The following is a 23,335-nucleotide window of genomic DNA, read 5'->3' on the forward strand; positions in this document are numbered from 1 at the left end:
AGATAGTTTCACAGGGGGAAGTATGCAAGCCTTAGGCAACATTTCAGGTAGGTTTCTGATAAACTGCATAGATAATAGTAAAGTATTAACACTAAAGAGGAACTGTGTGATACATGCCATGAACTGTGCTGCTGTGGAAAGAGACTGAAAGTTGCAAAGTCTTATTTATATTGTTCTTAAGGTATTGAGGATATTTCATATTGTGCACAAAGTAATATGATTCCTAGGATCTAATTGGCTGTAGCTAATACAAGTTATTCAAAAAGTACTTGTTTTTTTCTCCCTGATGAAGAAGCCAGTTCTAGGCTTTGTAACGCGTAGGAATATTTGAGCAGCGGCGGCGGCCACTATGGCCAGCCGTGTAACGTCAAAATTTAGCCCTCAGTCTCGCCTCACACCGCCGCTTCCGGATGGAGCGGCACGTGCTTTTGCAAACGAGTGCCAGTGTGCATTCTCTTCAATTTTACATTCAGCACGCAGCTATAACCACCCCAAACGACGTTTGTGAGGAGTAGTTTACACCAAACTTCTCTTCAGGAAATGCAAATCAGGACAACACCACTATACAGGACTTCTTTGGAAGGTATCTCCCTGCTGACTAACAGGCTCCCTGGTATTTATTGTGACTGTCTTTAGTCCACCAGTTGCTGATTTGTACTTACACTGTTTTGTTTTACATATAAAATTGGGGTGCTTTGGTATTACTAGCTGAGGTGCTGCTATTAACCTCACATTAATCCCCATTTGTTCTTTTGCGCACAGTTCTGTTTTATGATTTTCTGTCACTGATATTATCTATAGGCCAAGGTAGCAGCGTATATATTGTTGCTGCAGGAAAAACGACATCCTTGGCGCGGAGTTCCCTGTACTTATTGTCAAGTCGTTATCATTTCATTGTTTACTTTCATTTTTTATTTCTTTCTTCTTAAAATAAATATTGTACATTTTAATACCTCCATCTGCTGCATCATATCCTGAATCCTGCCTCCCCATACCACCATTCACGACACCCTGCTTTTCAACCACGAATGTTCCTCGACTAAGTTTTTGTTTATACTCTCCGATACCATGTTTCTCAAGAAGTCTTGTCGGTCCTGACCTCAGCTATATTCTCCTACATCTCACCTTCCAGAACCGTGTTATGGTATCCCTGGCCAAGTTGCGTCAGCTGTCTCCCAACCGAGAGTGCTTTTAGGCCTCATGCCCACGGCCGGCTCAGATTCTGACTGCGAAATCTCGCAGCGGAATCAAACCCGGCGCCCCTCGGAGACCCTATACTCACCTGTCCAGATCCACCGCTAGTGTCTCGGCTGGCGAACATGCACAATGAGGGCATGACTCGCTGGCGCTGGGCTGTGACGTGTATTCCCGCGATACTTTTACAGTGCTCACAGTGGAAGTATCGAGGGATGGACGTCTTCCATTGACTGCAAAGGAAGCCGCCCGTGCGATTCTCTGCACAAAATAGAACATGCTGCAATTCTCCCCGCAAGCGGAAAATCGCAGTTGTTTTCCACTCATGGGCAGGGGAGAATTGTTTAACACAGCATGTCTATGGACGGACATTGCTGTGGAATTTGCATGGGGTGTCTAACCGTGAATTCCATAGCGATAATCTGTCCGTAGGCATTCGGCTTTAAGGTAGTAGTCTGGGGTTCCCTATAGTGACAGCCAGATCCCACATTGTAGGGATGAAAGGGTGAAAACCAAGGGATCAGCAGGTGAAGTCCTCACATCCAGTCCTAAATCTAAATCCAGTCCTTCACTACAACAGACCTTTGTGCCAACCACCAGCTTGGTAGAAACACAGAAGAGATTAGATTTTTCTGTGATCCCGGCAGCATCAGCGGGCGTGCAGCTATGGATTACAGCAGCAGTGTCCACGCGATCGCCTTGATATAATAGTCCGTCAATGTGGCTCAACTAACTCGGGCTCTTCATATACCTTTACATTAAGGTGAGGGTATATAAAAATCCAGTTTTCCTCTGCATTCCTGAAATAAACGATATAAAATGACCAGCAAAGACAGCAGTCAAAATATATTTTCAATAGAAATCAGCTACACAAGTCAAGGTCATTGCTAGAAAGCGAAGTGAAGAAAACCCCTTGAAGGGATTTGCAGTCCAGGCAGGAGATTGGGCTGGAAAGTGAATAGGAAAACCAATTACAGCTCATTGAATGGAGGACAATGGCCCCTGTGTTCCACTGACAAGACCATAGACACTTGGCTGGATCTGGGGCAGGGGTCAGAGGTTCCCAGCTGTGCGGTGTTCTGCATGTTTACACTGACTGCCTCCAACACAGTGGAAAGCCTGTTAACCAAGCTCCATTCTATCCCTGTGATTATTCATGTCTTCAAAAGTCCTCCTGCTGACCTATAAAATCGCATTTTATTCTTCCTCCGAGGCTATGAAAAAAGCAGAACTGGAAGCAGCATCACAGTACAGTAGTCTCTGGCACATACAGTAAATGCACATAGATAACACAAATCAGCCATAACATTACATGGGTTTTCTGGGACTTCTGATGACCTTCAGGACAATGCAGGTGCAATCAGAAGCTGACGGCTCCGTCTGCATTGCAGCAGCCCAGCTTAGTAACTTTAGGCACAGCTCCCACTCAATGGGAGCTGTGATTGCAATCATCAACCTGGGCTGCTGCAATGTGGACAGGGCCTGTTACCAACTGCAACCGATCAACTGTTGATCACCTATTCTTGAGGATAGATCATCAATGCTCTCAGACCTGGAAAACCCCTTTAAAACTACCTGCCTAACACACTGTGTAGATGCCCTTCGTGCTGCCAAAAAATATCTCTCCACAAGACCTCTGAAGGTGTCCTGTGGTATCTGGCATGAAGACGTTAGCAGGAGATCCTCATTGAAATCAAGGCAAGCCATGCCTGCAGTTAAAAGCGCCGGCCACTTCACGAAGGTTGGAGCAGAGACTTCCACTGCTCTGACCCCCGTGTAATTGTGGTGCTATCAGCGGGCGCACATTCAGCTGATCGGTCAGGTTCCCGAGCGATGAACCCCAGACGATCAACTATTGATGACCTATCCACACTTTGCTATGTGCTTCCAGGAGACATAGAAAGTTCCTTACGTCGGAGAAACCTTGTTTCCCCTTTCTTACTAAACTAAAAGCTTGGCAACAGCTGGCTGCTCATTGGCTGTATGTCATGCCCTCACTGATTGGTAGAGGGGAGGAGAGAGAGTTCAGAGCGGGAAAACCAGTATGAGCCAGTATCCTGAGGGGGAGGAGAGCAGCAAAAGTGCAGGAAAAAGGCAGGAAGTGAAGGAGGAGTCAGAGGAGTCTCAATGGAGAGTATGCGTGGGCAGTAGTCGGAGAAGGTTGTGCAGGGAGGAGGTCTGCAGAGCGATCAGCTACAACACGCCTTTTCTTCAGGGAAGCCAGGATTCACCAGTTCTCTAGTCTTACCGTCAGTGAGGAGGAGGAGTAAAGCTGAAGCCGTTCCACTAAAACAGTGAGTTACACAAAACTCAGTGAAGTCAAAGCCAGGGAGAGTAAAGCGGCCATCTTAACTCTCACTCCAACATCTGCATAGTCTACTTCCAGTAAGCCCAACATTTAACTAGTCCTGTGGGAATTCATACTGGGTAACATTTCAAGTTCAAATAGAAAGAGAGAAAACTGTGTTTACAAGTAAATCAACTGTACTGCATAACCGTTTGCTCTGCTATTACCCTGCAAGGCTGCCACTGTTAATTGTATCATGTATTAACTACGCTAAAAGCTGAAGTAAACTGTACACTTCTGGTTTGCTAATCAAAAAACAGCTACCAGGACTCGTGTCAAATTATTTCCGCTATTGACTAACAGACACAGATGAAGTGCTGGCGTCACGTGACAAACCACCATTCATCTTAATAGGAAATTTATGTGTATTTTGTGCCACTGTGCTGTGACCAAGTAGGACACCTTTGCCGCCATTCCTGGGAGAGATTGCAGAGCCACCCGTGACATCCATCTTGCAATCCCCGTCGTCTTCCTCACTTTGGCACTTCTCACTCGGACGCTGCACATCCTGATGCCATTTCTTCCCCAGGAAAGCGATGCACACACAAGCGGCTGAATACATAATGTAAAGGAAAATGTGATCCATCAGATCAGGCCACCTTCTTCCATTGCTTCCTGGTCCAGTTCTGATGCTTATTGAAGGCACTTTCGGCAGTGGACAGGGGCCAGTATGGAAGCTCCAACCGCTTTGTTCTGACACCTTTCTATCATAGACAGCAGTAACTTTCTGAGTAAGTTGTGCTAAGTAGCACTTCCATGAGACTGGACCAGATGGGCTGGACTTCACTCCCCATATACATCAATGGGCATGGGGCACCCATGACCCTGTCACCAGTTCACAGATTATCATTCCTTGCACCATGTTTGGTAGGTAACTAACCACTGCATACAAAGAACACCACACAACACTTGTTCTTTTGGAGATGCTCTTACCCAGTCGTCTAGCCACCCCAGTTTGGTTCTTGTCAGAGTCAGTCACTCAGATCCTTAAGCCTGCCCATTTTTCCTGCTTCCAGTGCATTAACTTCAAGTACTGACTGCTCATTTGCAGCCTAATATATCCCACCCCTTGACAGACACCATTGTCACCAAAAAATCAGTGTTGTTCACTTTGCCTGTTTATGTTAATGTTATAGCTAATCGGTATATTTTGTATCTAAATCTTGTTATTTATACAGTGTCAACATTGGAAGAACCAATATAAACCCCATGCAGATGTTGCCCTGGTCAACCCAGGATGTCACAATCTGGTTCTGGTTTGGAGTCTCAGTGTTGTAACCCGAGCAGACAGATAGCCTAGTCACAGGAAGCCAGGGGTCAGTAACAGGAAGTATCGGTTTGCAATACAAAGGAGTAGGCACGTAGCGTAGTCAGGGGAAGCCAGAGGTCGATGCATGGTTGTAGCAGTTTGTCTCAGAGGAGCAGGCAGGTGGAGCTTGACTGTGGCCTGGGAAGCACAATAATCATGCAATGATGCAGTGGAAGGGCCGGACTTTTATAGTATGTCCAATCAAGAGCAGGGCAGAGCCAAGACAGGAAACTAGATTAGGAGTCCAGAAACAAGGCTAAGGTCCAGCAAGAGAGATGTCCAGACGGCTGGATAGCTCAGCAGTGAAAGCTGCCGCCTGGAGCACAGGAGCTCCTGGGTTTGAGCCCTGACATAGGACCTATCTGCTGCAAGGTAATAGTCTTAACCACTAAACCATTAGTAGTAAAATCCCATCAAAAAGGGATCAACAAGGCCCAATAGTCACCAGATTATAAAATGGATATGCAAAAAATAACTGCTGCAGTAAAGCCTTTAATCCCACATCAATTGGAACTGAAAGGTGCCGGATTATCACATAATCAAAATTTTTGGCCTGCGAGAGGAAGGTAATCTGTTTATTATCACCAGGTAGTTGGCATAAAGGAGTACCAGCCTTGCCGTAATCTTAGACCATTTATCATTTTGATGGCATTGTGTTGTCATGGTGTTACCGCATTAGCATTGTACGATCTAGATTATTACTACTGCACAGCATTCTTATATACAGTGCGTGTCAGCATGCGGCTACCATCTCCCCGCTGGCACTATGTTACTATTTTGTACTGTCAACATTACAATTATACAATCACTAGGTCACTTTATTACATTAGAGTGTCACTATTTCACCATGGTGCAGATTCAGTTTCATTGTGTCACCACAGTGTGGCTATATCATCCAGGTATTTGAAAGTGCCTTTAAGTATAGCAGAGATAACATAAATGTCTAGTGACCCTGTAACACTAATTCAGAGACCATAAAACCTTTACAACTTTACCAGTGGACCATATAAGTATTTATTTATTTCTCTACTCATCCTGTTGTGGTATTCTTTTAAGTGCAAATTAATCACATCCATGTCTGTGCCTTGTTATAAGTATGTGTGTGTGTATATATGCCTCTTTGGATCTATTTCATTATGCCTGAGGAAGGACCCTGAGAGGTTCGAAAGCTTGCTGTAACATCAAGTATTTTTGTAAACCATTAAAAAGTATCATATCAACAAGATTACTTAGTTTCTCTTGCTGGGAAAAAAACAAAGAAAAAACACATTTTGCTCTACCGGGTAACATGGTACCAAAGTTTTTTAATGACAGCAGAGAACACATAGCTAATGTGACCCAACTAACCTGTGTCCCCGTAATGCACAAAAAGGAAAATGTGTACAAAAAAATAATAAAGATAAATAAATGTGAAAAAGCTAAAAAAAAAAAGGTAAAAAAGAAAAAGCTGCCCTCTCCCCCAAAACACCATTTTAGACACGTTTTGCATGGGTGTCAGGTGTTCATGCAGTAATATGTTCCTGTCACACAGAATGTATGTTAGGCAAAACCTACATTAATTACTCCCAGCCAACAGTTTTACTCTCTTCTACTCTGAACCCTATCTGCTTTTGCGCTTTGCTAAGGGCTTATTTACACATCTGTACTCGACATGTCACTTCTTGGCGTGTAAACACTCATTTCCGCAGCAGAATTCCTCACACAGATTTTGCCTATTGGCAGAGCTAAATCCTCGTGCCACAAACCATGTCACAAAGACGGATATTTTGATGCGGTTTTTGGAGACGAAATTCACACCCAAAATTCCACTGCTGTGTGAACATACCATTAGTGCCAATTTTGACATGAATTTTGGTACAGATCTGCAGTTAACTGCACCCTTTCAATACAAGGGGTGAAGTCTGCTGCGGATCTGAACTACAATCAAGGGTAAAATCTGCACCAATGCTGAGGAGTTTGTTGCGGTTTTTGATGGGGGAAACACTGCAAATTTTGGTGCGGATTTTCTACTGCAGAAAGTCTGCATCATTTTGTGCTATGTGTGAACGCACCCTTAGCAGAAAGCTGCAGGAGGTTTTACCTGCGGTACATTTCAGCAGCTGGTGAGTCTTCAACGAAGAGGGGATTTTCTATATATGTGTGTTTTCTATTGAATTATGAGGAAAAGCTCAATAAGGAGCTGGCTGAGCTCTTCCAACAACTGCCATGAGCCTGCGGAGAGAAAGGCTGTGCAAAAGGCATGGAGAAGTGTGTTGCATGATGTTTAGGTTGGTGGGTGATAGACCCTATTACTCACACATGTCAAACACAAAGCCCACAGGCCGAATTTAGCCCACCACCTCATTTATGTGTTCCACTTGCAGCAACTAGAGATGAGCAAGCGTACTCGCTAAGGCAAATTACTCGAGCGAGTATTGCCTTTTTCGAGTATATGCCCGCTCGTCTCAAAAGATTCGGGTGACGGCGGGGGGAGGGGAGCAGCGGGGGAGAGTGGGGAAGAACGGGGGGGTGTGGAAATCTCTCTTTCTCTCCCCCCTGCTCACTCACGCAACTCACCGCTCTCCCCCGCCGGCACCCAAATCTTTAGAGACGAGCGGGCAGGTACTCGAAAAAGGCTATACTTGCTTGAGTAATTTGCCTTAGCGAGTACGCACGCTCATCTCTAGCAGCAACCTAACAGGCATCGCCCTGCTGTGAAAAGTATGAAATAAGCAGGTTTGAACAGAATCCACTGTTGGGGAGTGAACATTATGTGTGTGCCAACCATCTTACCCCAGAGATGGGGATCTCACGAGCCGACTAACCCTCAAAAGGGACATTTCATACATGTGAAATTTGCATATATACATGCGGGTTGTAGAACGAACCTCTGCAGCAGCAGAATCAGCTGCGTCTTTAGGTGCGGATGGCGGAAATATTTTGTACATGTGAAAGATCCCAAACTGCCCAGATTTACTAATACTGTCTAATTAGACACAGCAACATTAGACCAGACTGTTTTAAGTTTGCCAAATGTATCGCAGCGACTTGCCAGATGATAAGTCTGGTACATTTTTAGACTGTCTAGTCTGTTGTTTTTTGTGCTTTTTTTAGTACAAACAATATAATCTTTAGGGCTCATGTCCACGGGCAAAATATGATTTAGGATCCGCAGCGGATCTCCCGCGTGCGGATCCGCATCCCATAGGGATGCATTGACCACCCGCGGGTAGATAAATACCCGCGGATCGTCAATAAAAGGGATTTAAAAAAAAATGGAGCATGGAAAAATCCGGACCATGCTCCATTTTCGTGCGGGTCTCCCGCGGGGACGGCTCCCGCGGGCTTCTATTGAAGCCTATGGAAGCCGTCCGGATCCGCGGGAGACCTAAAATAGGAATTTAAAGTATTTACCATCCGGCGCGGGCGGGGAAGGTCAGCTGTTCCTCACGGCCGCATCTTCCTTGCTTCGGCTCGGCGGATGTGCCCGGCGCATGCGCGCGGCACGTCGGCGACGTGCCGGCGACGTGCCGCCGGCGTCAGGAATTCATCCGCCGGCCGAAAATGAAGATCCGGCCGTGAGGAACAGCTGATGTTCTCCGCCCGCGCCGGATGGTAAATACTTTTAAATTCTTATTTTCGGCGCTCATGTCCGCGGGGCAGGAGGGACCCGCTGCAGATTCTACATGGAGAATCTGCAGCGGATCTGATTTTCCCCGTGGACATGAGGCCTTACTAATGTAAAACATGTAAAGAAATTCACAAATGTATACAACTTTATAAAATGTGTTATTACTTTTTTTGAACAGTGAACACTATTTTTTTGTATTGCGAACTACAGGCTGCGAAACCTGGGAATGGTTCCAGCACTTTGTGCAGTATATGCAACTGCGGTTCGCCCAGGTTCTGTCCCCCGCTCCCTCTGGTCATTTGTAACAGCGGCTGCATATGTGTGTGGTGCTGCTTGGCATGGGGTACCAGGTGCTGCATATACCTGTCTGATAGAAGTGGACAGTGTATTCAGTACTTCCAAATAAGGGCCGCTGTGCAGGTAGCTCCTGTGTTTCAGGTATTGTGGTGGTGCTAGTGGTGGTGGCAGCTGCATGCCTGCCAATTCCCACTGTCTGCTGGTGTCTATAGATTTCTATGACACACTCCAGTTCAGTTCGACAATTGGGCGGTGTTGACATCTCCAAAAGGTACACAATTTAATTCTGTGTTCCTAACTGCCAATTTTCTGCCAGCCGGCGCATCAGGGATGCCACATGCTGGCCAAAGCTGTCGCTGGGGTCCAGGGTTGCCTGCTGCAGTAGAGACAGTACGGTGAAAGTGCAGGTGCGTTTGGCCTCTGGGATGGGGCCCCCAGGCTTGTTGTTGCTCTATTGTCTCTAGGGACATATCCAGGGGCGAACGTACAGCCCAAGGTCCAGAAGTTGCTGGAAATATAAGTATTACCGCTTCCTTTTGCCTGAAGCCCCACTGCGCAGCACTGCAGTAAACTCTTTTTGGAGTTGCTCCCTGGCACTTCGCCATTTAAGTTTGATTTCCTCCACTTCTTCTCAAAGTCTTCTCCTTGCTTGACCTCACGAGGGTATCCATCTATGAGGAATCCTTTGGACGTGTTGGTAACCATGGTGTTTCTCAACATGTCCAGAACAGTGTCCAAAGGCACCAACTCACCCTTCTTTATGTTCTTCCCTCTCTCTGATCCTGAGGACACTTCTGCCCTTAGTAAGTCTCCAGTGGACAGATAGGTGTAGCTATATTGGGGGACGATCTTCACACACTGGGTCCCCTTGCCAGAGCCGGGTCCATCCGACCCAGAGATGATCTTACTGTTCTTTAATTACTCTTCTCAGGACGTCCCTGGAGACATTTTGGATGTTTAGAAACGTGCAGATCACTCCCATTTTCTGTTCGGACTGGTTGTAACCTCCTGTTGCCCCTCACACCGACATACTAGTATCCCAGCCTGATCAGGAAGGACTCTCTGAAGTTTTTTAAAGAGTTGAAAGAGTAGAAGCGAAGTTTGATGTTGGTTTCCTGCTGTGCTGCCAACTCTCCTCCCTGAGGCTGGGCCTTGTGGTTCGTGGCAGCTTGCCTGTTGTCTGAGAGACGCTTCTCTGGCCGGCGTGCGGACAGTAAAAGACGTCAATTGTAAACAACGACTGGTTACCTGTCCTGGAGGCGTTTGTACTCTCTCCATCCACTGCTGAGCATTATATAATTTTATTATTCTATAAGGGCTCCTTCAAACGTAAATAAGGGCTCCTTCACACGTAAATAAGGGCTCCTTGCTCACGCTTCAGCGCAATGCTATAAACAAGGTTCATTTTTTTGCGAACGCAGGGCCTGCTCATATGTGTGTTCAGGTGTCACTATGCTACCTCTGTCCTGTATACAGAGTGTGTGTCTCAGTGTTATTATGTTACCTCTGTCCTGTATACATGGCGTGTGTCCCGGTGTCACTATGTTACCTCTGTCCTGTATACACGGTGTGTGTCCCGGTGTCACTATGTTACCTCTGTCCTGTATACACAGCATGTGTCCCGGTGTCACTATGTTACCTCAGTCCTGTATACACATCATGTGTCCCGGTGTCACTATGTTACCTCTGTCCTGTAAACACGGCGTCTGTCCCGGTGTCACTATGTTACCTCAGTCCTGTATACACATCATGTGTCCCGGTGTCACTATGTTACCTCTGTCCTGTATACAGAGCGTGTGTCTCAGTGTTACTATGTTACCTCTGTCCTGTATACACGGCGTGTGTCCCGGTGTCACTATGTTACCTCTGTCCTGTACACACGGTGTGTGTCACTATGTTACCTCTGTCCTGTATACACGGCGTGTGTCCCGGTGTCACTATGTTACCTCTGTCCTGTATACACGGCGTGTGTCCTGGTGTCACTATGTTACCTCTGTCCTGTATACACGGCGTGTGTCCCGGTGTCACTATGTTACCTCTGTCCTGTACACACGGTGTGTGTCACTATGTTACCTCTGTCCTGTATACACGGCGTGTGTCCCGGTGTCACTATGTTACCTCTGTCCTGTACACACGGTGTGTGTCACTATGTTACCTCTGTCCTGTATACACGGTATGTGTCCGGTGTCACTAGGTTACCTCTGTCCTGTATACACAGCATGTGTCCTGGTGTCACTATTTTACCTCTGTCCTGTATACACGGTATGTGTCCGGCCTCACTATGTTACCCGTGTCCTGTATACACGGTGTGTCCCCCGGTGTCACTATGTTACCTCTGTCCTGTATACACAGCATGTGTCACTATGTTACCTCTGTCCTGTATACACGGTGTGTGTCCCGGTGTCACTATGTTACCCGTGTCCTGTATACACAGCATGTGTCCCGGTGTCACTATGTTACCTCTGTCCTGTATACACGGCGTGTGTCCCGGTGTCACTATGTTACCCGTGTCCTGTATACACAGCATGTGTCCCGGTGTCACTATGTTACCTCTGTCCTGTATATACGGCGTGTCCCAGTGTCACTATGTTACCTCTGTCCTGTATACACGGCGTGTGTCCTGCTGTCACTATGTTACCTCTATCCTGTATACACGGTATGTGTCCCAGTGTCACTATGTTACCTCTGTCCTGTATACACAGCATGTGTCCCGGTGTCACTATGTTACCTCTGTCCTGTATACACGGCGTGTGTCCCGGTGTCACTGTGTTACCTCTGTCCTGTATACACGGCGTGTGTCCCGGTGTCACTATGTTACCTCTGTCCTGTATACACAGAGTGTGTCCCGGTGTCACTATGTTACCTCTGTCCTGTATACACGGTGTTTGTCCCGGTGTCACTATGTTACCTCTGCCCTGTATACATGGCGTGTGTCCCAGTGTCACTATGTTACCTCTGTCCTGTATATACAGCATATGTCACTATGTTACCTCCATCCTGTATACACGGTGTGTGTCCCAGTGTCACCATGTTACCTCTGTCCTGTATACACGGCGTATGTCCCGGTGTCACTATGTTACCTCTGTCCTGTATACATAGCGTGTGTCCCGGTGTCACTATGTTACCTCCGTCCTGTATACACAGTGTGTGTCCCGGTGTCACTATGTTACCTCTGTCCTGTATACATGGCGTGTGTCCCAGTGTCACCATGTTACCTCTGTCCTGTATACATAGCGTGTGTCCCGGTGTCACTATGTTACCTCCGTCCTGTATACACAGTGTGTGTCCCGGTGTCACTATGTTACCTCTGTCCTGTATACATGGCGTGTGTCCCAGTGTCACCATGTTACCTCTGTCCTGTATACACAGTGTGTGTCCCGGTGTCACTATGTTACCTCTGTCCTGTATACACGGCGTGTGTCTCGGTGTCACTATGTTACCTCTGTCCTGTATACATGGCGTGTGTCCCGGTGTCACTATGTTACCTCTGTCCTGTATACGCGGCGTGTGTCTCGGTGTCACTATGTTACCTCTGTCCTGTATACATGGCGTGTGTCCCGGTGTCACTATGTTACCTCTGTCCTGTATACATAGCGTGTGTCCCGGTGTCACTATGTTACCTCTGTCCTGTATACACGGCGTGTGTCCTGCTGTCACTATGTTACCTCTGTCCTGTATACACGGCGTGTGTCTCGGTGTCACTATGTTACCTTTGTTCTGTATACACAGCATGTGTCACTATGTTTCCTCTGTACTGTATACAAGGCGTGTGTCCCGGTCTCACTATGTTACCTCTGTCCTGTATATACGGCGTGTGTCACTATGTTACCCGTGTCCTGTATAGACGATATGTGTCCGGTGTCACTATGTTACCTCTGTCCTGTATACACAGAGTGTGTCCCGGTGTCACTATGTTACCTCTGTCCTGTATACATGGCGTGTGTCCCAGTGTCACTATGTTACCTCTGTCCTGTATATACAGCATATGTCACTATGTTACCTCCGTCCTGTATACACAGTGTGTGTCCCGGTGTCACTATGTTACCTCTGTCCTGTATACACGGCATGTGTCCTGCTGTCACTATGTTACCTCTGTCCTGTATACACGGCGTGTGTCCCGGTGTCACTATGTTACCTCTGTCCTGTATACACGGCGTGTGTCCCGGTGTCACTATGTTACCTCTGTCCTGTATACACGGGGTGTGTCTCGGTGTCACTATGTTACCTCTGTTCGGTATACACAGCATGTGTCACTATGTTACCTCTGTCCTGTATACACAGCATGTGTCACTATGTTACCTCTGTCTTGTATACACGGTGTGTGTCCCGGTGTCACTATGTTACCTCTGTCCTGTATACACGGCGTGTGTCCCGGTGTCACTATGTTATCTCCGTCCTGTATACACAGTGTGTGTGTCGGTGTCACTATGTTACCTCTCTCCTGTATACACGGTGTGCCCCACAGTGTCACTATGTTACCTCTGTCCTGTATACACGGCATGTGTCACTATGTTACCTCTGTTCTGTATATACAGCATGTGTCACTATGTTACCTCTGTCCTGTATACATAGCGTGTGTCCCGGTGTCACTATGTTACCTCTGTCCTGTATACACGGCGTGTGTCCTGGTGTCACTATGTTACCTCTGTCCTGTATACACGGCGTGTGTCCCGGTGTCACTATGTTACCTCTGTCCTGTATACACGGCGTGTGTCCCGGTGTCACTATGCTACCTCTGTCCTGTATACACGGCGTGTGTTCCAGTGTCACTATGTTACCTCTGTCCTGTATACACGGCATGTGTCACTATGTTACCTCTGTCCTGTATACACGGCGTGTGTCCCGGTGTCACTATGTTACCTCTGTCCTGTATACACAGCGTGTGTCCGGTGTCACTATGTTACCTCTGTCCTGTATATACAGCATATGTCACTATGTTACCCCTGTCCTGTATACACGGCGTGTGTCCCATTGTTCCTATGTTACTACTGTTATTGTTGAGTGGTTGTCACAATGCTATTATCTTGTGCAGGGTTGGGTGTTGCCCTCACTAGCTGGTATACATGTCTTTTTGATAAAAATGTGTTAAACCACAATAGCCCAACCCTGCGGAAACAAATCACTGCCTTCGCTGCAGGGAAGGAGTCTGGGCTTCACTGTCCTGGAGACTTCTGTTACATCCCATAGCACCGTGATTAGACTTCTATACCGTCTGCTGCAGGCAGGTTGCATTTAGACAACTGAGGTAAAATCCAGAATTCCCCTCCCCTTTGTCAAACATAACTGCTACCTATAGATGCGCTGTACTTGCACTCACATACTAAACAAAACCACAACTTTCACACTTTTGCAGAACAGCATCTTAATATTTAAAGGGCTAGTTGCCTGTACAATCTTATTACCTCAGTGCATGGAAACTAAACAATGAAGCAACATTGTAAATTGACTTAATAAAAAGATAAAATAAAAATCTACCACGGTTCGGATACTGCAGTCGCATATTAGCCTTTTACACCTCCCCTCTACTCGAGCCAACCTAAACAACCAATCACCATGAATCAGCCAAACCAAATAACCAATCACCGTGAATCAGCCAACTCAAATAACTAATCACCATGAATGAGTAAATCCAAACAACCAATCAGGTTGCGAATGGTGTAAAAAGCTAATATGCACTACAGTCATGTGTTACTCTCCCCACCCTACCCCCTTTAGTCCAGGAACAGTAGGAAAGGAGCAGAGGAACACATAGCTACCGGATTAGATTTGTTTGTGGTCTGTAATCATGAAGACAGACAGGTCTGCATAGGAGCTGTATACGCCAAATGATAGATTTTTTGTTTAAATCAGACAAAGGTACTTCATGTTTACAGTTTAGTCAACTTGTCACTGAATAACCAACCTTTAATCGTGTTTATGAATGACATTTGCTTAATTAATTTGTGACTGAAATCTGTCAGTTCAAACATGCTGTCCAAACTGCAGACATGATGTTATATAGAGCAGGAGGAGCTGAGCAGACTGATATATAGTTTTATGGGGAAAGATTCAGTATAACTTGTATTTTATCCATTTACCTTTGCTAAATCTGAGTTAAAGAGTCCAGTGGGCGGTCCTATTAGTGATTGACAGCTGTCTCTGTACCTACAGTTATTCACAGGTAGCTGTCAATCACTGATAGCTCCACCCACTGGACTCTCTAACTCAGATTGAGCAAAGGTAAATGGATAAAATACAAGTTATACTGAATCTTTCCCCATATAACTATATATCTGTCTGCTCAGCTCCTCCTGCTCTATAACATCATGCCTGCAGTTTGGACAGCATTTTTCAAGCTGACATATTCCCTTTAAAATCAAAAAGCTCTACAACTTTCAGCACACTCACTTAAAGTCTAACTGCCCTTTCCAAAAACTTTTGGCATGTCATATAGAGCACCAGGACTTCCACTGATTAAAATTTTTGACATGTCCCTATGACATGTCAAAAGCTTTCGGAAAGTACAACTAAACTTTGCCAATGCTTTAAAAGAAAAAAAAGAGCAAAACGTGTCTATTTTTTCTGTGCCTGTGGGTCAAAAATACTCATGGAAAACTTCGGAGCAATGTCCACAGCACCAAGTTCTTCCGGAAATATCTTCAGGCTCATTTACACTGTTTTGAGCAATCATCTTTGCATAAACTTTTAAGTAGCTAATTAGCTAAAAATCAACGATAAACGATTAGTGCATGAACAGTGGCCGCCTGTTTAGAAACAACGATTATCACTCAAAGATGGCTTTTGAGCAAATTTTGAGCTATAATCGTTGTGTCTAAATTGGCCTCTAGTCAAATCAAATAAAGATTGCATCAGTCTTACCTCCAAGTTGTCCAGAGACCTTGTGACACTAAACCGCTTTGATCTTCCGAGTGACCTACGTCCTGAAGAACGCTGTGGACCTTGGACCAACCCACTAAAATGGGCAAACTTTGAGCTCTATAAAATAGACATATTATTGTTATAACAGTGAAGTATAAAACTGCATAGAATTTGAATATGTCGTACAGTGTATATATGAATTAATTAAATGTAGCATAATCTTGAATATCGCTATGTGGGTGGGGTCTAATATTGGCTGGAAGGGAAGCCGCGGCAAGACTGAGTACTAGCGGTGGAGGAGGCGGGTTGGGCAGGACAGCACACTGAAGAGCTGCAGAATGATGCTGAATCGGTCATAGAGCTGATGGGCCGAGACTCAACACAGTCAGCTAGAAATCAGCAGCACAAAGGAGAAAGCGGCTCAGTGTGATGACTAAGGAAAGTAAATGCGGGGAGCCATAATGAGAGGGGAAGCTGTGACGTACATGGGGGGGATTATATGTGGGGGGGGAGCTGTTCTCATATGGGGGTGGCTGTCCTGACATAGGGATACACTATGCTTACTGGAGGGGCTGTGCTGACTGAGGGAGTTGAATCCCATGTTTCATGTCTATGTAATTTTGACATTTATACCCCCTTTTTTACCTAAGGGCTTAAACAGATAGGCACATGCGCTAATACGCTTGCCGCTACTGAGCGTACTAGCGAGTGAAAAATGTTAAAAAAAGCAAAAAAAAAAAAATTAGGGCCACATTTATACAAGCATGAATCTCGCATGAGTTTGGTGCGTTGCGAGACGCACAAAACTTGCGCAAATATAAACTCCATTCTTTTGTATGGAGTCCTACATGAGCAATCCTTTGTTTTTTTGGATGTCCAATTTTTTTCTATGCCTCGGAACGCATCGCCCATTATTTTCAATCGGACAGTTAAACACGTTGCATGCCGTGTGATGCGAATGTGATGCGATGTTTCCCATTGAAATCAATAGAAAACACTTTCCGATTCTCCGTCGCGTGTGAAACAAACGCCGGAGGATCAGCATTGATGCAAGGTGTTTTTGTATGGCATCCGAGGGACAAACGCATGATGACAAGCACGATATCGGTTTCTTAGCCCCATATCGCACTTGCCCGTGTGAAGGTAGCCTTAAAAAAAACAGAGAATAAAGTTTTTTGGGTAGAGGTGGGAGGTCTGAGGGGGAAAAAAGAAAATATCGAGATTTTGATATTAGGCAAAACCGCTCAGCCTTCATTTTAAAGGGGTTTGCTAGTTTCTTACTAATTTCCAGCAGTCCAAATAATGTTTATGCAGCACTTACTGAATAGCTTCATTCCCTCTCAGAAGCTATGCTGTACTTTCAAGAAGCCCCCCACCTCAACAGGCCTTATGTAGGCCTATGGAAGGAATGTGACCCCTCCAATGATGCACAATGTGCTCCAATCTGGGCACATACTTAGACTGGAGGCGTACTGTGCCACAGAAGATGCAGAATGATGACGCCCCTCTATGCCATGGACGGGAACGGAGTCCAGGCCATGCAGGAAGCCTGACGATTGGGAGGGGGTATGGCTTCTCGAAGATACAGAATGGGAGACAGCACCACTTACAAACAGAAGCAGGAAATATTAAGGCTCTAGTCCTATTTCTGGTATATATTTGTTCTTCTTTTCTATCATGGAACAGAAGAATGAAAGAAAAAAAACAAAAACATCCTACTGGTTCTGTCAAGAAACAGAAAGCAGCGGCGCTTGACGGCACCCACTGGCTCCAGCGAGTTCTCTTTGGCTTCTGTCATGATTTCCTTCATTTATGAAGGTAACCATGACGGACAGAACGAATGGAAATGTGAACAGAGTCTAATACAGCAGCGGAATAACTCAGCGGTCTGTAGCCCGTGTTATACAAGGATAACTCGCGGTACGCCGGCAAGCTCATAGTTGTTTGCTGCAGGAAATTGATTTTTTAATTCGTCATGGACTGCTGCATTAAGTAAACACTGGAAAACAATGTCAAAATACTGGCTAAATATTAGCATCCATAAAACAATCTACGTGACAGTATTTATGACGGGACTATGGGAATTTCTATTCCTGGCAGTAACAAATCACGGTCCTGAGCCATGACTTAGAGTATATACAGAGGAAGCGCCGCTCTTCTCCACAGCGCAGCTTTCAGCCAGTAGTGCCTAATTAGACACAGAAGAACAGGGAGTGGCAGATTAGAAGGTACCAAGTGAAAGCAAAAATTCAGCTGCGGTCTTACAAATTAACCCTTTCTAGTCCAATTTGTATCCTGGTTTTCCTAGGGGGCTTACTCTTTTTCTGCTGTTATACAACGGCGCTATCTGCTGGCTAAAGCCAGTACTGCATGAGGTGACACGTTGGATAGGCTCTGACAGCAGAGAGGCGGGCAATATACAGTAAGAGAACCCTGGCGGACGTCTTCCAACATCGGAGCTGTACAGCCTTAAGTCATGTCTTCAGAGGTCAGACAGTAGATTGGAAAGGGTTATTACCAATGTCAATTTTCTTATTTTTACCCCTAAACTGGGTTTGAACTATGTCAGTGACTTGTTGTGCTTCCCCATGCTTTACACTGCAAGAGGTTGCGCCAAGATGGCATCTCCTGTTCATATGACCCTGCTTGGCAGGACTGTGGAGTCGGTAAGCCAAGGCTTATCAATATTCCCAGCCTCCGTCTCCTTCATATACGAATCATGTTTTATAAGTGATAACTTTCCTGTATTAAAATGGTACCATTGCGCTATTCATCACCAGCAGATAAAATAGTTACACTACATCCTACATTCCACATCCTGGTTATCAATGACTTTAGATGAATAGAATATATATTTGTAGGACATTTCAAAACTTTCCTAAAATCCCATGAAAGGAAATATGCAACGAATTCTGCATTAAATACGAGGGGTGACTGAAGAGTTCTCGGCCCACCCATCAAATACTTGTCCCAGCCGAATGTCAGTTTAGCAACTAATAGTACATTCCTTTGCTAGGTTACATACCAAATTTTCCATTAATACCTTTGTTTTTTGTTTCAGATATTGGAGTTTAAAGTGTCCGAGGTGTACACATCTTGAAAAATGGAAAAAGACAACAAGAGTGCGGTCATCCAATACCTGCTGAATAAGGGCATGAGTGCACGAGATCCATAATGACATGATGGAAACATTAGGGGAGGCTTTCCCTTCCTATTCCACTGTGAAAAAGTGGGTGGCGGAATGCAAGCGGGGCAACACCTCTGTCCAAGATGCACCTCGCAATGGAAGACCGGTAACGGCCAGTACGGAGGAAAACATAACTGGAATCCAGGATATCATCATGGCAGACCGGCGTGTGACAGAACACTACATTGCTGAGAGAGTGGGCATATCTCAGGAACACATTGGACACATCATAAGAATTGCACTTGACATGCACAGGGTCTCATGTCGATGAGTCCCAAGAATGTTGACCGCAGAAAACAAACGCCAGAGACACTTCATGTCTGCTGAAAACTTGACCCTTTTTGAGGCAGATCCTGTGACATTGGATGAAGCATGGGTTCACCACTTTCAACCCGAAAACAAGGTTCAATTGAAACACTGGAAACACCCCTCCTCACCCACCCCCAAGAAGTTCAAGTCAGTCCCATCAGCTGGCAAGGTGATGGTCTTTGTTTTTTGGGAGTCGAGGGGTGTTATTCTGGCTGAATAACTCAAAAAAGGTGAAACAGTGAATGGAGCATAATATGCACTAATGCGCTTGAGGGAGGCTATCAAAGTGAAACGCGTTGGAATGTTGACAAAACGAGTGCTCCTTCATCAGGACAATGTTCCTGCGCACACATCCGCCATTACGATGTCTGCCATTGAGTCCTGTGGCTTCGAACTGCTTCAGCACCCACCTTATTCACCCGATTTGGCCCCCTCTGACTTTCATCTCTTCCCTAAGCTCAAGAAACATCTAGATGGAACCCATTTTCGATCAGATGATGACGTCATGGCTGCAGTGGAGGACTTTTTTGCCATGCAGGAAGAAACGTTCTACAAGGAGGGTATAATGGGCCTGTAGCACCGGTGGCAAAAATGTATGGCCCTAAAAGAGGACTACGTTGAAAAGTAGCCATAAACATTTGGACTACTGACAACCTTTATTGGGTGGGCCGAGAACTTTTCAGTAACCCCTAGTATGTATACCATATTTATACCAGTAGCTCCGCCCCATCACGTGTGCCGATTCCAGCCTCCTGAGTGGCTGGAATCGGCACACGTGATGGGGCGGAGCTACATAATGACGCGTAGAAGGGGCGGAGCCAGAACACCGCTTGTGCCGGACCGGACAGAAGCCAGAAGACCCTTCTGCGCAAGCGCGTCTAATCGGGAGATTAGACGCTGAAATTAGACGGAGCCATGGAGACGGGGACGCCAGCGCAGGGAAGGTTAGTGAATAACTTCTGTATGACTCATATTTAATGCACGATGTATATTACAAAGTGCATTAATATGGCCATACAGAAGTGCATAACCCCACTTGCTTTCGCGAGACAACCCCTTTAAGTAATGGGATGTTCCTGAGCGCGATATTGGGACGAGTTTCACGACCCAATATCCCGTTCGCCTGTGTGAAATTAGCCTGAGGGCGACTTCACGCGGCCATAAACTACACTCACTGCTATGGAGTGTAGTAGTGCATGAACATGTGTTTTTTTGTGTTAAAAACGCCTCCCATCACTTCAGTGATGGTGCGACTGATCGGCAAGTGTTTCCCATGATTTTTAATACGAAACCTCCCATCGCACTCGCGTGTACCTTATATGCCGTGCAATGTTACCAGGAAAATAAATAAATATATACATCGCTCATGTGTATGACTCCATTCACAACAATGGGGTTCATATTCATGCGGGATTTGTGTGTCTCGCAACGCACAAATCTTACACGATTTTCTTAGCCGCATGAAAGCGGCCTAAAACCAACAATTCTGCACTGTTTCTCCAGATAATCAAACTTCTTCTTTCATATGAGTAACTTACTAAAACTCTGCCAGACTCCTAAAGCCAAAACCATTGCACGGTAGTATATATATCCACTCTTTGGCCCCCAGCCAGCTCCAAGCACTACATTACAGATAATGCTCCGTCCAGTGGGGATATCTACCATTTGTTTGCTCATTTAGCATTTAATATAGAGACTTATGTTAATTTAAGTGACTGATGAGGTCATAAAAGCCTTGAAAAACCTTTGTTTCTACGGCTGTAAACTTAATAGGCAGTAATTGGGAAAATAAACGAGATATACGTTTGCGGCACCCAGCTGACACTCTTGCAACTGCTACACGGACGCGGCGGGGTCCTGTGGTAGACGTCAGGCCTATTTCTGTACAGAAAAAGCTAATTTGGATATTACAGTCCACGGAAATGACTGACATTACAGCTTCATGTGTTTTCCATAAAAGAAATGTAAAAAAGGAAACGAGAGCCAAAAGTATTATAGAGAGACAAGACTGTACTGGATGATATATGCGTGCTGTCCGACCAACGCTCCTGCCAAATCAGGAAAATGGAGCTTAATCCTCGAAAAAATTCACCTTACCACAAAATACACATGAAAGAGCCATCAGCCCATGATGTATTTCCCATAATGCCTGGCCCCACTCAACACAAGGGATTATGGGAAGCAAAACATGAAATGCACCTCTGCTACGTCCCGAATCCCTTTGAAATAAAATATTCTTTGTAGGGACTACAGATGTTGATATTGGAGCAGCGGGGTCACATGAATGGATGAGGGATTGAAGAACAACTTATTTATGGATATATTACACAATGTGAGTTACAAATCCAATTTGGATCATTTCTGGTTTATAAAATCTATTTCCAAATACTCGGGCAATTCTGAGCTGGTAGAAGGGGGTCCGGTGCTCACAATCCTCATCTATTGGCCAGAGAAGAAAGAGTTTCCCTTCTGCCGGAGGACCTGGCACGTCCAAGCATTCCAAGGACAGACCATAGGTTTCATGAAGAACTGTGCAATACTTCATCTCTCCAGTGGTGGCACTGCAGGGAAATTAAACACTTGTGGCCAAAGTCACTAATAGGTTACAGTTAAAGGGGTATTCCCATCTCAGACATTTAGGCCATATCCACAGGGAATATCTTGCACATGTAGATAGAACCATTGGAAAAAATGGGGTCTATGCACATGTGAGCGTCATGCAAAGCACAAAATTTGCAAATGTAAATACACCCTTAGGCCCTCTTCCCATGAGCGTATGGTGCACAAATGTCCAGGAAAATAAAGCATGCTGCGTTTTTTTTTTTCTTGCGCAACCGAAATGCGCTGGAAAATATGTGCATATGAATGAAGCCTTTGAAGTCAATAAGTTGTATTCTCTGCCTAATACCCCCATGTGGAGGGGGCCTTAGAGAGAGTGCAGCTACGACTGACCGTCCTACTGTCCTGATCATGTAGACAGTACCATGTCATCTCAGCTACATAAGGGCTCCTTCATACTGGCGTGGGTGATACCGGGTCGTGGGTCAAGGCCCGATATTGCTCTCACCATACATGTGAAAGCCCCGTGGATGCGAGGCGTTTTCATGTGAAAACAGCCTTGTATTACTGCGGGGATGCAGGGAATCCCCGCCACGGCTGCCACAGGATCGTGGCGTTCTTCCGATGCTTTCAATAAGCCAGCGCTGCTGCCGGCCCCATTGTAATCAATGGGGCTGTGTTGTGAGATCTCGCAGCCAGATAGAACATGCCGCGATTTGTTTCCTTCATTGCATCGCTGTGCCATACAGGATATCATCACTAATATGTATGAGAACATTCAAAAGAATGGGGTTCATATTTATGTGTCTTGCAATATACAAATCTCGCGTGATTTTCTCGCCAAAGGCAGCCTAAGGCCTCGTGTCCACTAGGAAATTCGGGCCCGCGCGGATTCTCCATGCAGAATCCCGCAGCAGGACCCTCCTTTCCCGTGGACATGAGGACTGAAAAAAGATTTAACTCACCTGTCCAGACGCTGCGGGTTCCCGTCCGTCGCGGCCGGATCTTTTTTCCCTCTGCCCGGCGGATGCGCTCAGCACACCGGCAGCGTGCCGCGCGCATCGCCGTGCACTCTATTTTTTTTTTCTTTTTGAACTCCTGCTCTCCCGCGCTCCCGCGTCAGAGAGCAGAAATTCAGCTGCAGGTGTAAAAACATAAATCCATAAAAATGCCATCTGCGGGTGCAAATTTCGATTTAATTGACCGCAGATGGCCAATGATTCCCTATGGGCAAAATTGAATGCGGATTCCACAGCGGAATCCGCAATTCAATTTTGCTAGTGGACATGAGTCTTTAGGGCTCCTGTCCATGGGCGTAGCGTTATCCCGCGGCAGATCTCCCCCGCGGGAAGCAGGGGAGGGCTGACGGCTCTCCGCGCTGAATCTATCTAAGAGATAGGCTCACCGCGGAGAATCGCAGTATGCTGCAATTTAAAACCCGCAAACAGAGAATCGCTATGATTCTCCATTCGTGGACAGTGGGGCTGCAGTAAAAAAATCGCCCATGGAGAGGCAGCCTAAGGGTAGACGCACACAAAGCTGAACGCCTGTGGATTTTCCACAGTATCACCAGAAGTCTGAACAAATGTCATTAACAAGCTGCAGAACTGTTAAGTATGGAAATTGATCTCCTGCGCAAATTTTGAGATCCACAGCAGATCAATA

The 23,335-nt window shown here is 45.8% G+C and overlaps 1 protein-coding gene across 1 annotated transcript in view; it reads right to left on the reverse strand.

The window, feature by feature from the left end:
- RGS12 (regulator of G protein signaling 12) overlaps nucleotides 1-23,335 on the reverse strand; it is a 182,972-nt gene that overhangs the window by 139,071 nt on the left and 20,566 nt on the right. The window contains exon 3 of the mRNA XM_066573347.1: nucleotides 15,616-15,732. Within this exon, the coding sequence (XP_066429444.1) occupies nucleotides 15,616-15,732 (117 nt within the window). The remainder of the gene's footprint in view (nucleotides 1-15,615; nucleotides 15,733-23,335) is intronic.

The sequence above is a fragment of the Eleutherodactylus coqui genome, chromosome 7, assembly GCF_035609145.1.
Source record: "Eleutherodactylus coqui strain aEleCoq1 chromosome 7, aEleCoq1.hap1, whole genome shotgun sequence".
In the NCBI taxonomy this organism is placed as follows: Eukaryota; Metazoa; Chordata; class Amphibia; order Anura; family Eleutherodactylidae; genus Eleutherodactylus; species Eleutherodactylus coqui.